This window comes from Suncus etruscus, chromosome 15, assembly GCF_024139225.1.
Source record: "Suncus etruscus isolate mSunEtr1 chromosome 15, mSunEtr1.pri.cur, whole genome shotgun sequence".
NCBI lineage: Eukaryota > Metazoa > Chordata > Mammalia > Eulipotyphla > Soricidae > Suncus > Suncus etruscus.
Window position 1 is genome coordinate 15993100 of NC_064862.1, and position 22945 is coordinate 16016044.

Sequence of the window (22945 nt, forward strand, 5' to 3'; positions counted from 1 at the left end):
ATCTTTGTATTCTTTGGACAGAGGAACAAGTAGACTTTAGTTCTATTGAAGTTGGCCATCTAAATGAAACAGTTGGCTTGGAAAGAGAATTGATCAGTCAGACAACAGCAACGCAGGAAAAATCTCAGGAGGATCTTCTAGCAGTAAATGCAGCTATTTCTAAAGAAATATGGTTAGATTTTGAAGACTTGGGTATATGCTTTCAGTAAGTATGTATTGCGTAGATTTATTTTAGCTGTAAAAATTATTAGTTTGTAGCAATTATTTGAGTGTTAAAGCAATATAAATCTCCCCAAAATGTAAAAAAATGAAAGTCCTAATAAAAAAGTAATAGTTTTTTGCAGAGAACATTATAAAGTCACAATTGTCTAAGATCAGATTCAGCTTCTCATAAAATTTTATTATTGGATAAGGTGAAGATATTTATTTACTGAGACAGATCATTTTGTTCTTTTGTAACAATTGATTTGTTGTCATTTGTAATTTTTATTGGAGTATAATTGAAAATAAGATTGTATGCTATTTGCAATACACATAATGGTGAATTAATAACTAACACTGTGAATGATTCCACCCATGGAATTAATATACCTTCATTTAAGATTAATTTACCCTGCAAGGTTTTGGTCAGAACATTTTAGCAATACATTCTTAGGGGATGTACAATGTAGTGTATAAACACAACACTTATATAATTATATACAATTATAAAAACTTATATACAATAATAATAATAATAATAATAAAAATAACCTCATACAGAGACAGATTCATCAGTAGGAGTCAGATGGGGTGTGGTGGGGGATATGGTGGAGAGAAGTGGACATGGGTGAAGAGGTTAGTGTTGAAATATTGTATACTTATATATACTTATATACAATTATAAACTCTGCATTATGTATGAAGCCTTTATAAACCCTAAAATTATAAACACTGCATTATGTATGAAACCTTAATAATCTTACAACAGAAAGACTACTCTGCCAATCTCTTCCTATTTCTCCTATTTCCAAGTATTTGATAATGACTCTCTAAATAATTCTTATTACTGTTGTTGTTGTTGTTATTGTTGTTATGTAGAAGGGGAGTTATTTTTCTCAAGCGTGTTTAGGAGGCCTGGTCACTCCTTCCAATAATTCTCAGCCAAATGGGACAGCACTTCAACACAAGGTCCAGGATGCACTACTGCTTGGGTATTTTATTTTCAGGGACTACCTGGAACACCGGTCAGTGTATAGGAGATCACTTAGATTGTGGTATGTGTGTGTTCATGTGTGTGTTTGTGTGTGTGTGGTGATGCAGAGGTATTGGTGGTTGGGGCCTTGTGGTACGGCATATTAAATCAGGGTTTTCTACATGTAAGCAAATGCCTTATCTCTTGTGTTGTCTCTCCAGCCTGTTACTATTATTTTATTGATTTCTTTTTATCTGTTAATTTCGGTTATTCAAGTCTGTGTTTCAGACACTTTTTCAACACCAACCTATTCACCCATGTCCACTCCTCTCCACTAGATCTTCTACCTTCACTCTGTCTGACTCCTACTGATGAATCTGCCTATTATTATTATTATTTTATTATTATTATTACTTTTGTCACTATGGTTTACTGTACAGTTACTGATAGGGTTTCATGCATAAGATTCACCACTATTCAGCTCCCTCTCCTTCTTCCGGTTGAACACTTTCCTCCATCCAATAGTGTTGTAACTTCTTTATTGTCCTATACCTCTACCCTGAAATCCCCAATGAGTGGCTTGCTTCCTAGTGAAGACCAACTCTCTTGTTCTTTCTTTCCATTGCCTTTAGAAATTCATTATTACACCATTATGATTATTTAAACCCTATTTATGAGAAATTATTCTGTATTGGTCTTTTTCTCTATAACTTTATTCTTTATGTTGCTCTCCAGGTCCATTCGTGTAGCAGCAAATTGTATAATTTTGACTTTTCTTGTAGCCTAGTAATATTCTATTTGTATATATTCCATATATTCTTTCTCTAGTCATCTATTCTTGGATAATTGAGTTCTTTCCTGATTTTGGCTATTGTAAACAGTGCTACAAGAAACATAAGGATACAAATGTCTTTTCTCCATTTTGTTTTTGGACTGTGGGGTATATTGCAAGAAGTAAAATTGCTACATCAAATAGAAGTTAAATTCCTGGTATTTTTTTAGGAATGTTCATATTGTTTTCCAGAAAGACTGGATCAGTTGGCATTACTACCAGTAGTGAATGAGGGTCTCTTTTTACCTTGCATCCATGCCAACACATTTTTTTTTAGTTTATATTTCATATATATCTACTTTTTACTTATAATTATTTGATTCTACAGAGTTAATGTAGTTTAAATACAATGTCAATAACCTGCTATAAATAATACTTTTCAGGAATATCTATATTTTCCATCGACCAACCTCATATTATTTTAACTTCCAAAAATCAGAATTCAAGGTAAGATTATTATATTTTCTCTTTCTTTGCATGTACTTTAATATTGTTATTATCTAGTAAAAAATTCTCATACTTATTATATGTTTCTAAGCTTACATAATGTTTATATTAAAGAATTTTAAGGATAGGGCTGGAGCAGCCAACCTGGGTTTGATCCCTGCATCCCATATTGTCTTCTGAGCAACACCAGGAATGATTCCTGTGAACAATGTCAATAGTTTCCTTTGTGCATCAGTGGGCATGACTCAAAATAAATTTAAAATAATTCTTAGAATCTTCTTCTGATATTCTATTCAGATAGTAAGCAAATTGTGCTGCCTCATATCCACAAGTGTACCATATCTTTTTGGTTATGAGCTATACTCTTATATAAACAGTACTGATACATACTGTTGCATAAACTAAAAATCACATTATGAATAAATTAAGAAGAAATATATATAAATTTACTAATGTGATACTAGATTTTCCTGAATATTATGCAGTTGCTAAAACACACATATTTTCTATTTCATATTTATTACTTTTGCTCATGTTCTGGAATATACCTGGTATTAGTTTCTTTTCATCCTGATTGCCTTCAGATAATTTCAGGCTAAAGTTCAATTATCCTTCAGAATATGGATTAGAACGAATGAATGCCTTTGGCCTTGGGTATCCTCTTTCACTGGACCCCTCTTGACCAATCAGCTCAAGTACCCTTACTAGAATATTTCAGTGGCACCTATGATCACCTATACACTTCCATCCAGCTTAACTCTGGAATTTTTTTCATCCAAGTACACCCCCTTGAATTCAGAGTTTTTAGGGCTTTGTTCTTTCATCTACTACCTACTCTAATTTCAATCCTGGTACCAGGTAGAAAGTCAATAAAAAAAAAAAAATCACCGAGAGAGTTAAATCCACTTGGAGGGGAAATTTGAAGGAAAAGCTATGAATCTTCTAGGACACGAAACTATACTGAGACTTGCATGTTTTCCTCTCTTTGAACAATGTCCTACATGATCTCATGGACTCTCCTGCATGTCCAAAGAACAGGGTGCAGAGTTGAGGGAAGTATAGACTCTTGTGTTGATTTTTTCTATTGCTCTTGGGGTGGATGAAAATGCAGACAGAGAAACTGTGGAGCATTCCTGTCTTGTTACTTGTTCAGAAAGTAAGAATCAGGTCTGCATTGCTCGCAAAAATCTATGCTGGTGAAGGGCTGTGTGATGGAACATTACATGACTGAAACTCAATCATGAACAACTTCATGTCTGCATATCTCATGATTATTCAGTTAAAAAATTGCTTCTACTATAAACTATTGGGGGAAAATGACCCAGCTTCATCTTGGAGTCTGTGAAGACACACAGAAGAAAGCTTTGACTTTATCAGCTAGGAAATTTGAATTTAGAGTATGATACAGAATAATCAAACAAACATATTTCCAGATTCATATAGAAAATCAGTACAATTACAGTCCTATACAAGCTTGCTCTGTGGCCATAATGAACTAGATTCTTTATTACATGAATCCTCAGGGAAAACCATGTGAGGAAATAATTATTGCTATTTTCAGGAAAGAAGTATGCCTTAGTTTGAGATTTGGTAAATTACCCAGAATTAACTGGGTAGCAGAAGAGCTGAAGACCTTGGGCATTTCTCATTGAATACAACTTCAGAGAAACACAATGGTGTCTTTGGAGCCAGACTACCTGGGTTGAAGTCCTAGTTTTCTGGGTTGGGGATCTTTGCCTGTTCTATTTACCTGTAAAGTGACAGAAATAAGTGACCAGTATTGTTGGTTGGGAAATAAGTGATATCACATATAGAAGATGCTTAGAAAACCTTAACTTAAAAAGTGAATATACCAGATGGCTGTCTTTATTATTACCAAAATAAATCTGTCAGAGTGCCCATTTAAATTACAGCCTGAATGTATGTAAAGTGGTTAGTTGTTCTCTATCCCATTCTTACTTTTATAAAGTGATAGTAGAAAGCTATTTTTTTTCTTTAAAATAATCCAAGCTTTTGGCAGGAGTAAGTACAATGCTAAGGTGCTTGCCTTGCTTGAGACTTATCTGGATTTTATAACTGGCATTCTATACAGGCTCCCCCAATCCGGAGTTCTCTAAGGTGATCCCTGAGTGCAAAGCATAAATCACCTGAGCACTGCCAGGTGTTGCTCCAAAACAAAACAAAACAAGACAAAAATAGCAACAAAACACCCAAAGATTCCAAGTTTAGCAAAATAAAATGAAAAAAAATTTATATGGATGCCTCTTATTTCTCTTGATATTTTCGGGTGTGTGTATGGTAGAGTTAGGGGCACCAGATAAAGGACAGCATTGGGCATGTTGTTCTTAGCGCTTGGTAAGGCTCCTAGTGGTTCTGAGAGATTGTATGTAATTATTTGGGTTCCCTCAGAGTTTGGCCTGAAGATGTAGAAAGAAGGAGTCAAGGGTCTGTGTCATACCCCTATAAAATGCCCAATAAGCATTTCCATTTTCTGCCAAAGTTACCCTAGGATGCTTCTACAAAACAGATCCTTTTAAATCCTCTTAGCTGTGCACTTGGGCCCAATCTTTTTCTCTCCTCTACCTTTCCGTAACAAGCAAAATTCTCTTCTCCGTTTGTGAAAAACAGCTTTGATTCCCTTTTATATGGTATCAGTCCTCTTCATTCCTGCAGAACTACCTTATATTCCTTCTGTAGGCCTTTAGCTGATTGAAACTATTCTCTCAATGTCTGTCAAATACCAACTGTGAGTCCAGTAAAAAAAAAAAAAAAAAAACGAGACAGCAATTTCTCTGCAAATCTTGGACTTTGTATTGTTGAAAACGGCATCGTAGGATAACACTAATTTAAGAGTTTTAGTCTGATTCGTTGCAGTTCTCAGATGAGCGTGTGTTCTACTATTTATATGTGGATAGTCTAAAGCCTATTGAATTGCTGGTCAGCTACTCTGCCTTGGTGCGTTGGGGAGAATCTGGAGGTAAGAGCAAAACAACTATAGCCTCAGTGTAAGTATTCATCGACCTTTTTCTCATCTTTCTTTCTTGTCAACAGGCTAATTAATATTGATTAAAATCCCCACTGTGCCCAATCTGTGGTTGCTTATGAGCATCTTATTTTAATAGAGCAAGACAAGAAAAAAATACTAGTTAGCACCCATTTTACTGAGAAGCACAAATTTTGAAAAGACCTTTCAAGTTCTGCTAACATGTCCCTCTTCCATGCATTCTTCCACTCTCATTTTTATAATTATTTCAGTCTCTCTCTCTTGCTCTCACTCTAACATAAACATATTATCACTAATTTTAATTGATGTCATTACTGTGTTTTCATGAGGAGAAATAAATAATAAGAAATGGCTTGACTTATCTTTTCTATAATGAAGTCTTCCAACTTAATTAGCTCTGACTTTCACTCTAAAGGAATGATTGTTTCTAGTTCTCTCTGAAGCACTTTGAAAATGCATGCTCATAACACTATTTTTTAATTCTTTAATCTGTTTTGTTAAAAGATAAATCAGAATCCATTAAAATATTTTTCAGTTAATATTTTCTTAATGCTTAAATTGAATATTAAATCAATCTTAAGGGCAGAATCTTAATTCCTACCAAAATATAACTAATATTTATGAACAGTTATGGACACTAAAGACATGAGTACATGACCTAAATTTCAGCAGAGTTGACTTAGTATGTCTAAGTAAATAGCCAAAAGATCATAAGAGAGACCTTGTTTACATGTTACATTCTGGATGCAGAAGCCATGTTGTGGCCCAGTATACTTGTCTTGAGTGTTTGGAAATAAAATGGAAATACATTTTTGTCTCCTGCTATTAATGAGTAGCAATTTTCTTTGTTTATTTTAGCATTAAAATTATAAAAACATTTTAATAAGGTATCTTTCTGTGCTATTTTAGTTAAGCATTTTCATTCTTGTAGAAAAATATCTTATTTTTTCAGATGTGTGTGTTTTTTTGTCTTTGAAAATTGCACCTCAAATGCTTTTGTAATTGCTACTATAGATGTTAAAGGAATGATGTACCACATGAGATATATCTATTTATTCTCTTCTTACTCACTTTCCCATCCCTCACTTCAGATGAGAAAATATTACTAGTTGGAAAATAAGATATGGAGGAAAATCTGGATTCTATATGAGTATTCTTTTCTATGTTTATTGATACCAGATTAAAAATCTTATTGATGTTGATGTTAATATTATCACAATGATACTTAAGCATGTTTTATGTTTTATTTTTCCTAAAGCTATATGTAAAGATAGCTCTCCCATAGAGCCTGGACTACTTTGGGCTGAGACGGTTAATTGGAAATCAGTACAACCAGGCAACCTGGTTCTGAAGATTCATACATATGCAACCAAGGCTGCTATGATTCACTTGCCTAGTGGGTATGAAGTGGTTTTATTTTTTCATATTATGAGTTATTAACTGTTGACAGTTAAGTGAAAATAATATGGAAGCTAAAGTACACAAGGATATGGTATATATTGAATTTTGGGAGATCGATGACTGGTAATTTCTTTAGTAAATAATATGATTTTAAATGGTTTCACCTCAACATGTCTAAAATGTATTTGTTAAAATATTTCTTTTTTTAATAAATCTTTCTTAGCAAAAAACTGAATGTATTTAATACAAAATTGATACACATATCACTTCACCTCCTAGGCTGTAGTTTATCTGTGGTGTGTTTTCATAAATAATTTTTTTAAAGTTGATTAAATATAAGCATACTTTCTTCCAAATATATAATAGAACCATAAACTGAGAAGTCTTAGGGTTTGGAGGAAGAGCTTGCTGCTATATCAGTACTATAATCATAAAGTAATAATATCAACATTAAATTGCAAAGTATGATCCTTCCAGAGACACTGATTTGGAAGGAAATCTAGAATTCAGAAGTTTACTTGATTTTGTTAATAAGATGCTCAAAATATCTCATTATTTCAGAGGAACTAAATAAATACTTTTGTCAGATTTAAAAAATATTGCTAACTGTGAGTACTGGAAAGCTCTGACTTTATTCACAGAAAGTTAAGCTTACTCTGTACTCAGGGATTACCATTGGTGGAACTCAGGTGATCAGATGTGGTTCTAAACCCAGGACAGTGGCATGCAAGGCAAATGCCTTACTCACTGCAATATCTTTATAGTCCCTAAATACTTCAATATTTCTCACAGATCTTTTAGAAACCCTTGAATAGAAATGCTCTCTCACTAATCATTACTCTCTTTGAGTACTTATTCGTTCCAGGGATCCTCAAACTTTTTAAACAGGGGGCCAGTTCACTGTCTCTCAGACCATTGGAGGGTCTGACTATAGTAAAAACAAAACTTATGAATGAATTCTTATGCACACTGCATATATCTTATTTTGCAATGAAGAAACAAAACAGATACAAATACAATATGTGGCCTGCGGGCCATAGTTTGAGGACCACTGGTTGAGACCAACCAAGAACAGGAATCAAGAATCTTCCATTTTTTACATTTCTTCCCATAGAACTTAACCCAACAGCACCTAGGTTTTGAGCATACTTCTCAGTGTTACTGAAGGCAAGTTCGATCTCTGCTTTCAAAGTTGGTACACTCTAATAGGGAAATTGCAGATAACATACCTGGATCATCAATTGTGAGAAAAATATTATGAAATATGCACAGCCCTGACTCAGTGTGGACCTTTATCTGGTCAGGATCTCTGCTGCCACCAGGAAGATTAGGAGGATCAGGACAAATCCTCCAAAACACATCTGCAGAGTTCATCATTAACATTTGCAAGAAGGTTGTTGTGAAGCATCATGTTTTCTGTCCAACAGAATTAGTTAAATGTATGTCCCTCTTTAGAAGAGTTTTTATTTCCATATTAAAAATATCCAAAGGTCTTTATCCCAGGTGTATTCTCTGAAGAATACACTCTTACTAATTCTTGACACTTAACACAAAGACTGAAGAAATGAACAGGCACTTGGCACAAAAATAACCTTGGTCCTCACATTTTATCTGTTTTGTTTAGGAGGCATTTTCTGCTGCTCACTTCATGTGCCTTCGTAGGTCATGCCTTACACTTCGCAAGCATGGTAAATTTTGTGGTTGGGGATGAAGATACCGTACTGCCCAACTTTGAACTGGTAAATGTATTAGCACCTGGCATTCTTTCTTCTGCCTGATTTTCTTTTTTTATTAATGTATTTATTTATATAATTTGATGATTACAAACATGATTACAAATGATTACATGATTACAGATCATGATCACATGATTGTAGTTGGGTTTCAGTCATATAAAGAACATTCCCCCCCTTCACCAATATAACATTCCCATCACCAATGCCCCAAATCTCCCACCTCCCTACGTCCCCACCTACATTTGAGACAGGCTTTCTACTTCCCTCATTTATTCACATTGTTATGTTAGTTGTCAGTGTAGTTATTTCTCTAAACTGTACTCATCACTCTTTGTGGTGAGCTTCATATCATGAGCTGGACCTTCCAGCCCTCATCTCTATTGTCTCTGAGAATTATTAAAAAATATCTTATTTTTTTTAAAACCTATAGATGATAAAATATTATTCTTATTATGTACCCATTTTCTTTTAACTTTCAAGACAATTGGATGTATTCTGCAAGGAATTTCTTAAATAGGTCATGTATATGCTAAGGCATCTAACATCACTTCTCTTTTCAAAAAATAAAGAAAAATAATTTTAATCTTTTTCAAATAGTAGCCTGGATCTCTTCTATTTTGAATCAACTGTTTCACAATTATTAATAACTCAAATATTGGTTGCTTGGAAGTTTGGAAGAGTCAGCACATTTTAATATAGCTTCAAACATGGTATCATTAGTTACTTTTATGCTTTTCTGGCTTAAGAGATTATGGGTATGTGTCTTCGGGATCCAGGGAGAAAGGGTGTATGGAAAGCTCTCAACTTCTCTCTCCTATTTCTTTTCTTGCCCTTTCTTCTCTTTTTTCTTTTTTCTTTTTTTTTTGGAGGGGGGCACACACATTGGTGTTCAGGGGTTACTCCTGGCTATGTGCTGAGAAAAGGCTCCTGGCTTTGGGTGGGGGCATATGGGACACCTGGGGATAGAACTAAGGTGCGTTCTAGGCTAGCGTTTGCCCCCTGGCCTACGCTCAGAAATCGCTCCTGGCAGGCTCAGGAACCATATTGGATGTCGGGATTCGAACCACTGTCCTGTACGCAAGGCAAACGGCTTACCTCTATGCTATTCCTCCTGCCCTTCTTGCCCTTTTTTACAGAATCCTTTCTACTCTCATTTTATGGGTCTGAAATAAAACATGAAGTAAATGATATAATGTCATTTCTGAGGTCCTAAATTGGCTTTAGATGTACTCTAAAGATGACCTCTTCAGTTATGTATTTGGGAATCCATTTGCTTTTGAAAGAAAACTCCTTTTTCTTTCTTTCTTTCTTCCTTCCTTCCTTCCTTCCTTCCTTCCTTCCTTCCTTCCTTCCTTCCTTCCTTCCTTCCTTCCTTCCTTCCTTCCTTCCTTCCTTCCTTCCTTCCTTCCTTCCTTCTTTCCTTCCTTCCTTCTTTCCTTCCTTCTTTCTTTCTTTCTTTCTTTCTTTCTTTCTTTCTTTCTTTCTTTCTTTCTTTCTTTCTTTCTTTCTTTCTTTCTTTCTTTCTTTCTTTCTTTCTTTCTTTCTTTCTTTCTTTCTTTCTTTCTTTCTTTCTTTCTTTCTTTCTTTCTTTCTTTCTTTCTTTCTTTCTTTCTTTCTTTCTTTCTTTCTTCTTTCATTCTCCTTTTCTTTTATTCTTCACATTTGAGAATTTCAGGATTTAGTCTGTCTGTCTACATATATTCTTCATCTCAGTTCTTAAACATTATTTTTCAATATATCTGAATCTATATTCCATCAAAATTGATTGGATTAATAATTTGGGAGGTTCAATAGATTAGTACAACTTAAAATTTGAAAACTTAATGACACATAACTATAGCAAGGGCTGTGGGCTATGCTTTGTCTTCACAGGAAAGCTGCCGATTTATAGAGCAGGCTTTAAAGATTTTGAAAGCTGTTGGAAATGTGATTACTAATTTCAAAGATAAATATAAACTTCCTCAAGCTCTGAAGGATTTACAGGCATCTCACTACCCTGTGCCCCTCCATGACAAACAATTAACTGCACTTCACTTCAGGGTAAGTAAACATAGGTAAGAAAGTAGGTTCTCAGGAGGATCTCTGCTATTTCAATAGTATTTTTAAATTGAGATTCTCCAAATAAAGTCCTATATATCATACACATCAGTATTAGTATGCTTTGCTTTTCCTTAATAATAAAAGATGATAAGTATAATCAAGGTAAGACTAGGTAATTTTCTTCTTTGGAGAAGTGTCTATTCATATTTTTAAATAATTTTTATTGTGACCAATGTGGGCTACAAATCTTTCACAGTTATATTTAAGACACAAAGTAACAATGAATTAGGACTATTCCCACCACCAGTGTTGTCCTCCCTCTACCTCTGTTCTCAGTATGCATCCCCTACCACCCCCCTGTGCCCCTGAACTGTTAGTGTAGCAGATCCCCTTTTATATAGCTTATTGTAGACTGGGTATAGCTTCTGTTGTTGTCATTGACTTTGGATTTAATGTTTAGGCCTGATCTTTTTTATTTTCACTCAGTGTTCATGTGACTGATTGTTCCTAGTATTATCCACTTTTTTTTTCTCTAAATTTGTGAGCCATACTAAATGAATCAAGTTTTGTGGTTTTATTGGGAGAGAAAAAAGAAAAAAAAGAAGGCTGGAAGGAGCCCCTATAAAAGGTATAAATATCAATTTAAAAGAAAGAGAAAAAAGAAAAAACAAAACAAAATAAGCAACGACAAAAAATAACCCAGCAGCAACAAATAAAGCAACAACAAAACAACAATAGGAGAGAGGAAAAAAAAGGAAGGATGACTGGAGTGGCAAGGTTTTGTGGGTTATTTTTGTTTTGTTTTTAGGTATTTTTTTTGTTTGTTTGCGTAGGCACAATAAGTATTGGAGAAATTTGAAAGGGAATTCCCTTGGCCTAAGAGATACAGGGTTTTTTCACCTTGAAGCATACTGTCATGGGAACTACTACAGGCTTTGGGCATGCTCATTGTCAAACCACAAGGTCTTTTTATGGTTCCAGGAAACATTTTTGCTCAGTTGTGGATGACAAAATTATTCCTCTGTAATTTGAGATCTTGGTATATGCACAGGTTATAAGATGAAGTCTAGGATAAAGTTTTTCTTTCCACAAGTTCTGCTCAGCCATGGCTGTCAAAGTCCGACCTAAGGAATTAGAGATTTTGGTTTTTATACGAATCCTAGGCAAAAACCTAGGCTAAGGTTTTTCTTATTGGTCCCAGAAAAAGTTCTGTTCAGTCACAGTTGCTAAAGTTCGTTTTCTGTAATTAGTGGTCTTTGTTTTTGCATAGATCAAAGGTCTGTCGGCAAGTGTTCTGATTTCATCTACTATTAGGTGGTGAGGTAGGGCAACCTACTTTTAGATCAAGTTGCTTTCTTGTCATCAGAGTGTTGTATCAACCAGGTGCGAGTTGGTGCCAGAGTGGTATTAGGAATTCTCCAGGAATATTTTTCTAGAGCTATTGCAGAGATCTGTGTTGGATCTACATTTGGGATCTGGAGTTCATGGTTGGACAGTTGCTGTCTGATACCTAGAGTCTAAGTTGACTCCCCATGACAAATGTTCAGGGTGGAAGGCACCCCTGTATTATAAAATTTATGGGTTCATATCCCTAGTAGATAAGAGCTTGTGTTCTATACATAAGATTTCCCCTTTTAAGTATGCACCATTTACTTTTGCTTTTTTATTTTTTATTTATACTTATATATAAAATCTTAATTTAAGCACTATGATTACAAGCATGATTGTAGTTGGGTTTCAGTAATAAACAGAACACCTCCCTTCATTAGTGCAACAGTTCCACCACCAATGCCCCTCTCACACCTTCCCAGGTATTCAAAAATCTTTATTGAGGTTAATGAAAAAATGTCATGTTAAATATTACATATTTTCATATTAAATATTTTTTAATATTTTTTGTTTCTTACTCTTTTCTATAGTTAAAAGTTTAGATTACTTGCAATTATTTTCTAAAGAGATATGATATATATTTTTTATTTTAACTGTTTATTTTTAATACTTTATTTCAGCACCATAGTTGGTTTTTTAAATATGTAATTTACTTTATCATAGCAAAAGGTTTAGTTTTTTATTATTATAATTTTTATTTTTTACTATATTGGCTTACGTATCTTTCACAGTAGTATTTTAGGTACATATTAACATTGAATCAGGGAATTCCCATCACCAAATTTGCCCTCCCTCCTCCCCCGTTCCCATCTCCATCCCATAACCCCTACCCTCACACACACACACCCCGGGCTGCTAGAATAAGTGGTCCCCTCTGTGTCTAGCTTAATACTTAGTGATCATATATCTGGTTGGTCCTGGTACCCTCCCTTATTTCCCCCTCTGTTTGAGAGGTGGAACTAGATAGTTCAAGTTATGTGGTTTTGTTTGAAGAAAGAAAAAGCAATAAAGTGAGGTAAAAATCAAATAAGCTTAAAATGGATTAAGTCGAGGCTCTCAACCTCAGTTTGAGAGAGGACAGAAAAAAAGGAATCGAAATACCACAACAATACAGAAAGAAATATCGAATATAATATCCAGTGAGCACTTCAGCACTAAAGACAAGCACCACTTAATAGTCTTAATCCTGAAATAAAACCATGTCAGAGCACAAAAAGAAAAAGATAAAATAACATAAAATAAGATTGGAGATATCAACTTCAATATCTACACCAAAACAAAGAAGTCAAAAAGGATAAAAAATAAAAATAAATATATAGATAGATAGATAGATAGATAAAAAAAACTACTTTGTGCCTCCCCCCCACCCTGGTTTTTTTTTCATGCATAGGCATAGTAAAAATTGGGGGCATTAGAGAGGGAATTCCCTTGGCCTAGGAGATACAGGGTCTCTCCACCCTTGAAGTATAGTGTTATGGGATTGACTGTAGACTCCTTGTCTGTTCATTTACTCTCCCCTTGGTGCTTTTATGGTGTATGGAAGACTTCTGCTTCATCATAGGGGATAAAATCAGACCTCTGTATCTAGAGATCTTGGTACCTGCACAGGTCAAGGAGTGGAGCTTATGATGAAGCCTTTCTTTGTGGTTCTAGGAGTTCTGTTCCTTTCATATCGTTTCAATCCGTCTTCTGTAGTTGGTGCTCATAATCATTGCACTGCTCCTAGGATGGAGCCAGAGATATAGTCTTTCATTATGTTTCCAGAAGATCCATTCAGTTGCAATTGTCTCAGTCAGATTTCTGGCATCATAGATCTTGTTTGTTGTACAGATTGTAGACCAAAACGTCGGCTGGAACTTTGTTGTTGGTCTCAGGATGCGTACTGTCCAGTCATGGTTGTAATGATCAGTCATCTGTAGATAGCAATCTTGGCTTTTGAACAACTCAAGGGGTGACAAGTCTTCTGATTTTGTCTTATCATTGGCTGGTGAGGTAGGACAACATGCTCTTAGATCAAGTTGTTCCCATTTCCTCGTTCTCAGGATATCATTTTAGAAATGGCACATGTTGGTGTCAGAGCAGTATTAAGGGTGCCCCGGAAGGGATTTGGTTCCAGGAGCTATTGTGGAGAACTGTGTCATTTCTATGTCTGGAATCCTGGAGTCAAGGCTGGACGGTCGGTGTCTAATTCCCTGGGGTCTAAGTTGGGTCCACATGAACATGTGATCAAGGTGGGAGATGTCCCTGTGTTGTAAAAAAGAGTTCCTATCCCTAGTAGATAAGCTTGTTTATGTAGGTGAGATTTTCTTCCTTTTTTTAGTATGCCTTTGCAGAACAAAGCGGTGCTACATTATATTTCTGGTACTTTTGGGGGTGGAAAGAGAAGAAAACAGAAATAGGACAAATAATAAAAAAACTATATATATATATATATATATATGCTCACATATATATAAAGAAAAAAGATTTTTCTTAAAAAGTAATTAAAGGAGCAAAGTGATGCAGGAGATTACCTTACACTTAGGGAAAAACAGGTTAAGAGGTAGTGTTATATAGGTCTTATACTTATGATGAAAGTATAGGCTTTCCCATTGTCTTTTGAGATTTTCTTGTGGGGTGTGGGCTCCTGGGCTTTTCATCACACACCTTGGGCTTCTTGAGATTTAGCAAAGATTTGATGCAGGGAAATCTTGGGTAGAATTCTCGCAGTGGGAATCCTTTTGGACCTAAGTCCGGTATCAAGCCACAGTCTACATTAGGGAGAGGTGATAAGGAGGACCACATAGCATGAGTCAGTAGGGGTGTTGGTTGTATTTTCTTGCTGGGAATGAGGTGTGGGTTGAGTGGGTGTCTCTTCATTTGGGTGCTGGGTACTGGTTCGTTGGGATAGGAGGCTGGTCTTGTTGCCTAATGGATTAAGAAATGAGGGTAAAGGGTTTAAATAAGGTGGGAAATCGGGGGGTTGGATTGAGGAGTGAGGGGATAGTTGGATCTCTGAAGGGGGAAGGGGTTTGTGTATGGGAGGGTCTATATAGCCTATAGGTATGGGTTGTTTATATTTTAGGTCTGGCTCTCAAGGAGGATTCCTAGCTCTTTGTGCCCTTGCCCACATATACACATATAGAAGTTAGCTTAGGTATATATTGATAAAAAGAGATGGGAAGTGTAAGAGGTAAGCTGAGTACAGAAAGATAGGTAACTATTGTACGTTAAGGTAAAGAAATTTTAGATTTGGATACATATAGGTTTCACATCTCGAGCACTAAACATTGTGTTAGTGTTGTCTATATGGGTGTTTACACTTAGCAGTATTGTCCGCAGCACCTTATATATCAGCTTTCCTTTCCTATAAAGGAAGCAACCCTGTGGTTTTTATTTGACATGGATTGAGTTGATGATAATGAGGAGGAAAGGGTAGAAGAAGAGGGAGGAAAGAAGAGAGAAAAGGAAAAAAAGAGAGTCGTGAGAAGAGAGGAGGAAAAGGCAAGAGAATGTTAGTTTGCTTGAATGTGTTTGATGAGTAGACCCTGTAGTATAAGTCTGTAGGTCATAGTTGCTGCTTCAGTGGTCTGGCTGGTCACGTGCTTCAGGTCCTAAAAGAAAGCATAATCTAGAGATAAAGGGTATGTTAAAGAGTTTTATTAAGACATTTCCATAGTGCAAGATGGAAGTGGTATCTAGTGTGACTGAACACCAAGGTGCCACACTGGGTTGTCCACTCTTTGTATCCAAGAACCCCTATGGACAGAAAAACTGAGAGGTTATTTTAAATATAGTAAGGTTAATGCATTCAAACATTGTTTTGAAATGTTTCCATTGGATTCAGTAATTTCCCATCGCAATCTTTACCTGTGATCCTGTAAGATCCCTAATAAGTTATTTTGGGCCTTTGTAGTAAAAGGCTGATTACCAGTACGTTCCTGTTCTCTCTATGCTGTTGATTCTGCTGTTGCTGATTTTATGGTATATTGTATTGTCAGGCTTTGTGTTGTTTCTCCTCCCTTTGTTTTGGGAACTACTCCCCATTTTATGTTGATTATTACAGTGTTTGGGGTTACTACCCTATTAAACCCTGTTATATGATCATTGAGTATTGGTTGTATATATAGTATATATTCTAGGTACTTCAGAATAGTGCTATCATTCTGTGTTTATCTTTCATCTTCTGGCTTACTTCATTTAACATAATATTTTCTAGATCCATTCACGTTGCTGCAAAGTCCATGATTGTATCATTTCTAACTGCCATTGCATATATATACCACATCTTAATGATCCACTCATCTGTTGTTGGACATCGAGGTTGGTTCTAAGACTTGACTATAATACTGAGTGCTGTGATAAATAGTGGGGTGCACACATACTTTGGGATGAATATCCTTCCAACTTTGGAGGTAGATACTTAGGAGAGCAATTGCTGGGTCAAATGGCAGCTCAATTCTGAGTTCCTTGAGAACACTCCAACCTGTTTTCCATAGGGGTTGGACTAGGGACATTCCCAAAAGCAGTGGATGAGAGTTCCTTTCATACCACATCCCTGCCAACATAAATTCTTCCCGTTATTTTTTATGTGAACGATTCTAACTGGTGTAAGGTGATACCTCATTGTTGTCTTGATTTGGATTTCCCTAATGATGAGTGAAGGTGAGCATGTTTTCATGTGTTTGTTGGCCATCTTTAGGTCTTCCTAGAAGAAATGCCTATTTATTTTTACTCCCCATTTTTCTATGGCTTTATTTGGTTTTGGGGGGGTCAGCTTTCTGAGTGCTTTGTATATTCTGGATACCAGCCCTTTATCTGACGTGTTGAGTGCAAAGATTTTTTTCCCATTCTGTTAACTGTCTTCTTGTTTTGAGTTCGGTTTCTTTCTCCATGCAGAAGCTTTTCAGTTTGACGTAGTCCCACTTGTTTAAGTTTGATGCTAAAATTTTTGCCATTGGTGCTCTATCCTCAAAGATGTTTTGATGTATAGGTCTTCAAGTGTTCTGCCTATTTTTCCTCAATAAACTTTATAGATTCAGGTCTGATTTCAAGGTCTTTAATCCATTTTGAGTTGACTTTTGTGTAAGAAGTGAGGTATGGGTCAATTTTCAATTTCCTACAGGTGGTTTTCCAGTTGTACCAACATCATTTGTTGAAGAGACTTTCTTTGCTCCATTTCAAGTTCTTGGTTCTATTGTCAAATATTATTTGACTGTATGTCTGAGTATTTATGTCTGGAAATTTTGTTTTAACCCTTTGGTCTGAGGCTCTGTCTTTGTTCCAGTACCATGTTGTTTTGATCACTGTGGCTTTATAATATAGCCTCAGGTTAGGTAAAGAGATGCCACCCAGCTTCTTTTTATTTCAGTATGTGTTTGGCTATCCCGGGTGTTTTGAGGTTCCAATGAATTTTATAATTGATTGTTATAAGCCTTTAAGGAATGATGTCTGAATATGGATAGGGATTGCATTAAATCTATATAGGAGTTTGAGTAGGATAGTCATTTTGACTATGTTGAATCTACCTACTCATGAGCATGGGATGTTCTTCCATTTCCTTAGATACTCTTTAATTTCTTTTTACAGCGTTTTGAATTTACCCTGGTATAGGTCCTTCACTTCTATTGTAAGGTAGATTCCTAGGTATTTAATATTTGTTGATACTATTTTAAATGAAATTGTATTCTTTTTCTTTTTTTTTTTTTTTTTGGGACACACCCTGTGACGCTCAGGGGTTACTCCTGGCTATGCGCTCAGAAGTTGCTCCTGGCTTCTTGGTGGACCATATGGGACGCCGGGGGATCGAACCACGGTCCGTCCTAGGCTAGCGCAGACAAGGCAGGCACCTTACCTCCAGCGCCACCGCCCAGCCCCGAAATTGTATTCTTAATCTCTCTTTCCTCTACTTTGTTATTTATATAGAGAAATGCTACTGTCTTTTGTGTATTGACTTTGTAGCCAGCCACTTTGCTGTATTGGTTAATTGTTTCTAGGAGTTTTACTGTGGACTCTTTATGGTTTTCCATGTATCTCATCATATTATTTGCAAAAAAAGATAGTTTGATTTCTTCTTTCCCTATTTGGATTCCTTTGATTCCCTTCTCTTGTCGGATTGCTATTGCTAGAACTTCTAAGATTATATTGAATAAGAGTGGAGAAAGTGGACAGCCTTGCCTAGTTCCTGACCTTAGTAGAAAAGCTTTCAGTTTTTTGCCATTAAGGATAATATTGGCTGTGGGCTTTTCATAGATAGCAGTAACTATCTTGAGGAAGGCTTCTTCTAACCCTATTTTGCTGAGTGTTTTCAACATTAACGGGTGTTAGATTTTGTCAAACGCCTTCTCTGCATCGATTGATATGATCATGTGGTTTTTGTCTTGTTGTTGATGTGGTGTATGATGTTGATTGATTTGCATATGTTGAACCAACCTTGCATCCCTTGGGATGAAACCCACTTGGTTGTGGTGTATAATCTTTTTTATGTAGTGCTGGATTCGATTTGCTAAAATTTTGTTGAGTCTTTTTTCATCTATGTTCATTATTGTGATTGGTCTGTTGTTTTCTTTCTTTGTGGTGTCTTTGCCATCTTTGGAAATGAGTTATATTAGCCTTATAAAAGGAGTTGGGGAGGATTCCTGTCTTTTCAATAGTTTGAAAGAGTCTGTGGATCAATGGTAGTAAGTCTTCTTGGAATGTTTGATAGAATTCACCTGTAAAGCCATCTGGACCTGGACTTTTGTTCTTAGGGAGTTTCTTGATTACAGCATCAGTTTCCTCTGAGGTAATTGGCCTATTAGGGCTTTCTAGATCTTCCTTTTCCAGTCTTGGAAGATGGTATTTTTCCAGGAATCTATCAATTTCTACTGGGTTCTCTAGCCTAACTGAGTATAGTTGTTCATAGTGTTACCTCATGATATGCTGTATCTCTCGGAGTTCTATTGTAATCTCTCCCCTTTCATTTCTGATTCTACTAATTTGAGTGTTTTCCCTCTTTTTTTTTTTGATTAGTCTTGCCAGTGGTTTTTCTATCTTGTTTATTATTTTAAAAAAACCAACACCTAGTCTCATTGATTTTTTGTATTGTTTTCTTAGTTTCTATGCTGTTTATTTCTGCTCTGGTTTTTATTGTTTCTTGCCTTCTGGTTGTGGTTGTATTTCTTTGCTGCTGTTGCTCCAGTTCCTTAAGGTGATCCTTTAGACTGTTTATTTTGTTATTTTCCTCTTTTCTGAAATAGGCCTGTATTGCAATGAGTTTCCCCCTGATCACTGCTTTTGCTGTGTCCCACAAATTTTGACAAGTTGTCTCTTCGTTATTGTTTGTCTCAAGGAATCCTTTTATTTCTACCTTGAGTTGCTTTTTGATCCAGCTATTTTTGAACAGCATGTTGTTTAATCTCCATGTGTTGGATTTTCTCCATTGCTTCTTCTTATAGTCAATTTTGACTCTGTTGCATAATGATCTGATAGGGTGCTTCTAATGATCCTTACATCTGTGGTTTTATGCAAGTTAGATTTATATCCCAAAACATGGTCTATTCTGGAGAAGGTTTCATGAGGGCTTGAGAAGAATGTGTATTTTGTCTTTTGGGGGTGGAGGGCCTTATATAAGTCTATTATCCCTAGATCTTCTAGTTTTTTATTTAAGACTTATTTCTTTGCTATTTTTCCATCTGCTGTCCAGTGGTGAAAGTGGAGTATGGATATCTCCTACTATTATCACATTTCCCTTCATGTGTTTCTCTAGATTTGCAAGCAATTGCCGCACATATTTTGCTGACTCTACATTAGGTGCGTAAATGTTGACCAGGGTTAGTGTTTCTTGATCTAGTGTTCCTCTGATCATTTCCTTTAGGTTGAATGCAATTTGCTCTGATATAAGTATGGCCGTCCATGCTCTTTTTTGTTTTTCATTGGTATGACTAATTGATTTCCATCTTTTTATTCTAAGCATGTGCCTGTCCTGTACTTGTAGGTGTGTTTCTTTCAGGCAGCAGAAGTTTGGAATATGTTTTCTAATCCAGTTCTCTACTATATGTCTTTTAATGAGAGAGTTTAGTCCATTAACATTTAGGGAGATTATTGACAGAGAGGGCTGGTGTGCAGTTGTATTGTGTAGGGTGGTTATTGTTACAATCAGGGGTTTGTATTGTATAATTCGTCTCTGAGTAGGTCATTTAGAATTGGTTTTGTTTGCACAAATACTGCAAGTTTGTTTTTGTTTGGGAATGTTTTTAGGCTACCATCCCATATAATAGTTTTGCTGGGTATTGGACCCTAAGTTGAATTATTTTTTTCATTCAGTCGTTTAAATATATCATTCCATTGTCTGTTTGCTTGAATTATTTCAAATGGTAGATCTGGTTTGATTCTTATGTCCATTTTTTTGCACTTGAGGTTTTTTTTTCTCCCTTATTGCTTTCAGGATCTCATCTTTCTTTGTTTTTTGTTAATTTGTTTTTGGCCATTTGGATTACTATATGTCTTGGTGTTGGTTTATTAGGGTCTATTTTATTAGGGACTCTTCACTTCCTGGATTTGCACCAAAGTCTCTTTCCAAAGGATGGGGAAGTTTTCTGCTATTATTTCCCTGAGTATTTGTTCTTCCCCTTTTCCTATTTCTTCCCCTTCTGGGATACCTACAATTCTTAGATTATTTCTTTTGTTTTTGCTCATTAAATACTGGACTTTTTCTTCCAGTGCTTTACCTTTTATTTCCTTGTAGGCTTCTTGGTCGTTTTTTTGTTTGCAGTTTTTCTACGAGTTCTTCTATGTGCTTCTCCAGATGTGTAATTCTGCTCTTATTTCCTTTTAATTTATTTAATTTAATTTATTTCCTTTAATTCTATTTGTATGGAATCTCTCATGTTCTGCAACAATTCTTTAAGTTGCTTGATTTTTTCATCCATGGATTTTTATTCTCAATGGCTAGTGATTCTCTCATTTCTTTTACCATTGCTTCCAATTCTTTTCTCATAGCTGCTTTTAAGTCTTTATCTATTGGGTCTGTGCATTTTGGTGGACTTGGAAATTTGTTAGCATTTCTCTCCAATGTTGTTCCCCACAATGTTAGAGTCTTCCTTAATTTACCCATATTTTTTTCATTTATTGGTTTGGCTTGGAGTGCAGTGTATTCAAATTTCAGCCCGATTTTGTGTTGGGTGAGGTCACTGAAGTTCCACCCCTCTCACGTCCTCCAGTGGAGCCTGATCAATACCCCCTCCCTCTTCCTGCCAGCCAGTGCCGTTGCTTTCCTGGCCACAATGGATGAGGGCGCTGTTGAGCCTAGCTTTCTTGGCCCCTCTCCTACCTGGGAGTCAATGGAGCTTCATCCCCTCCATAAGGCCCGACACCTTCACTAAGCCCGGCTACTTCCCTTAGCCCCTTGGGGTCCTACCTCCACTTCAGGGCTCAGGGGGGCAGACTGTCTTTAGCGTGCCCAAAGTCTCAAGGTGGAAAGGCGAGCACTTATGGTCATGGGAGGGGAACAGTCCCTTGCTCAGCACTACTGCTCGTCCGCAGGTCCCATTTATCTTTAATTTTAAAAAATGTTAAGCCACAATAAGAAGTTTGAATTGAATTATTAGAAGAATTTGGGAATATCTTGGCACATAAAAATATGAATGACCATAGATATCATGATCACAAAGGTGGTTCCCCAGGCTCACCCATTGCACTTCAGATGTGCTGAACCCTGTGATTTCCCCAAATGTGGGAAATTCAACCGCATATTTTATGGTAGTGGGGGACTGTGTTTGAGCTCTCACCTGAAAAAAAAAAGAAAAAGAAAAGAAAGAAATATAAGTGAGCAAAAGAAAAATGTTCAAAAGTGGGACAAAAGGCCCATAGACCATAGTTTCTTCATTTTAATTTTAATTTTTTTGTTTCTAAATTGACTTTTTTCTTTCTTTTCTTTTCTTTTTTTTTCTTTTGGTTTTCTGGTCACACCCAGCAGTGCTCAGGGGTTACTCTTGACTCTATGCTCATAAATCGCTCCTGGCAGGCTCGGGGAACCATATGAAATGCCAGGGTTCAAACCAATGACCGTCTGCATGAAAGGCAAATGCCTTACCTCCATGCTACCTCTCTGGCCCCAGACTTATTTTCTTTTATCATATATTTACCTCCTAGAATATATATGTTTTATACATGTAAATATAACATATATGAAATGTTAGTATATACTAACATTTTACAGCTATTTATGAGACCAATTTAATGTCTTAACTTTGATTTCAGGCATCATCATTACTCCCAATTGATACAGGCTGAGAACAGGTTAGAAACACATTCAAGCATGATTAGAGAAGGGATAGGGAGTTATAAAATAATGCAGATAGTGAGGAAATATATAATCATCTCACAGCTCTGAGAAGGAGCATGATTTCAACAATTCTAACATGTTCATTTCTTTTTTTCTCATATGGTAGTATTGAATAAATTCAGAGCTTATTTTATAAGTTGTAGTTTCTGATAAACATTGCAGGGCAGGTGACCTCTAGAATTCTCTATGCCTTAATTCACAAAAGTTCATATGGTTACCACTTCAAAAATATGTGTATTGTTTGACAAAAATAAATTTATATAAGAAAAAAATGAAATAGCATAATAAAATCCTTCAGAGGGAGGATGAATGAAGAAGGATTTACCTGAGTACAAAAGAGTGGTGGAAGAGATTGTTTCCTGTTACTGGTGACCAAGATATTGATTTTAGCCCTTTTTAGTACCTCTGTGAAGAAGTGATTTTGTTTTCTTAAAAAATATATTGGTATTGTCTTTCTTTTTCCAGGTATTTCAAATTTCTTTATGGCGGTTAATGAAAAAATGTCAAGGTATTAAACTTTCTCCAAACTTCAAATTTGCATATCGTGCCATGGTTATGGATCTGGAATTGTTGGAATCAACCATGGAAGAGATTTCTTTAGGTAATTATTTAACAGAGG

The 22945-nt window shown here is 35.9% G+C and overlaps 1 protein-coding gene across 1 annotated transcript in view; it reads left to right on the top strand.

The window, feature by feature from the left end:
* ADGB (androglobin) overlaps positions 1 to 22945 on the top strand; it is a 162820-nt gene that overhangs the window by 68827 nt on the left and 71048 nt on the right. The window contains exons 16-22 of the mRNA XM_049789313.1: positions 20 to 205; positions 2390 to 2453; positions 5328 to 5430; positions 6716 to 6857; positions 8483 to 8597; positions 10467 to 10634; positions 22792 to 22927. Of these exons, the coding sequence (XP_049645270.1) occupies positions 20 to 205; positions 2390 to 2453; positions 5328 to 5430; positions 6716 to 6857; positions 8483 to 8597; positions 10467 to 10634; positions 22792 to 22927 (914 nt within the window). The remainder of the gene's footprint in view (positions 1 to 19; positions 206 to 2389; positions 2454 to 5327; positions 5431 to 6715; positions 6858 to 8482; positions 8598 to 10466; positions 10635 to 22791; positions 22928 to 22945) is intronic.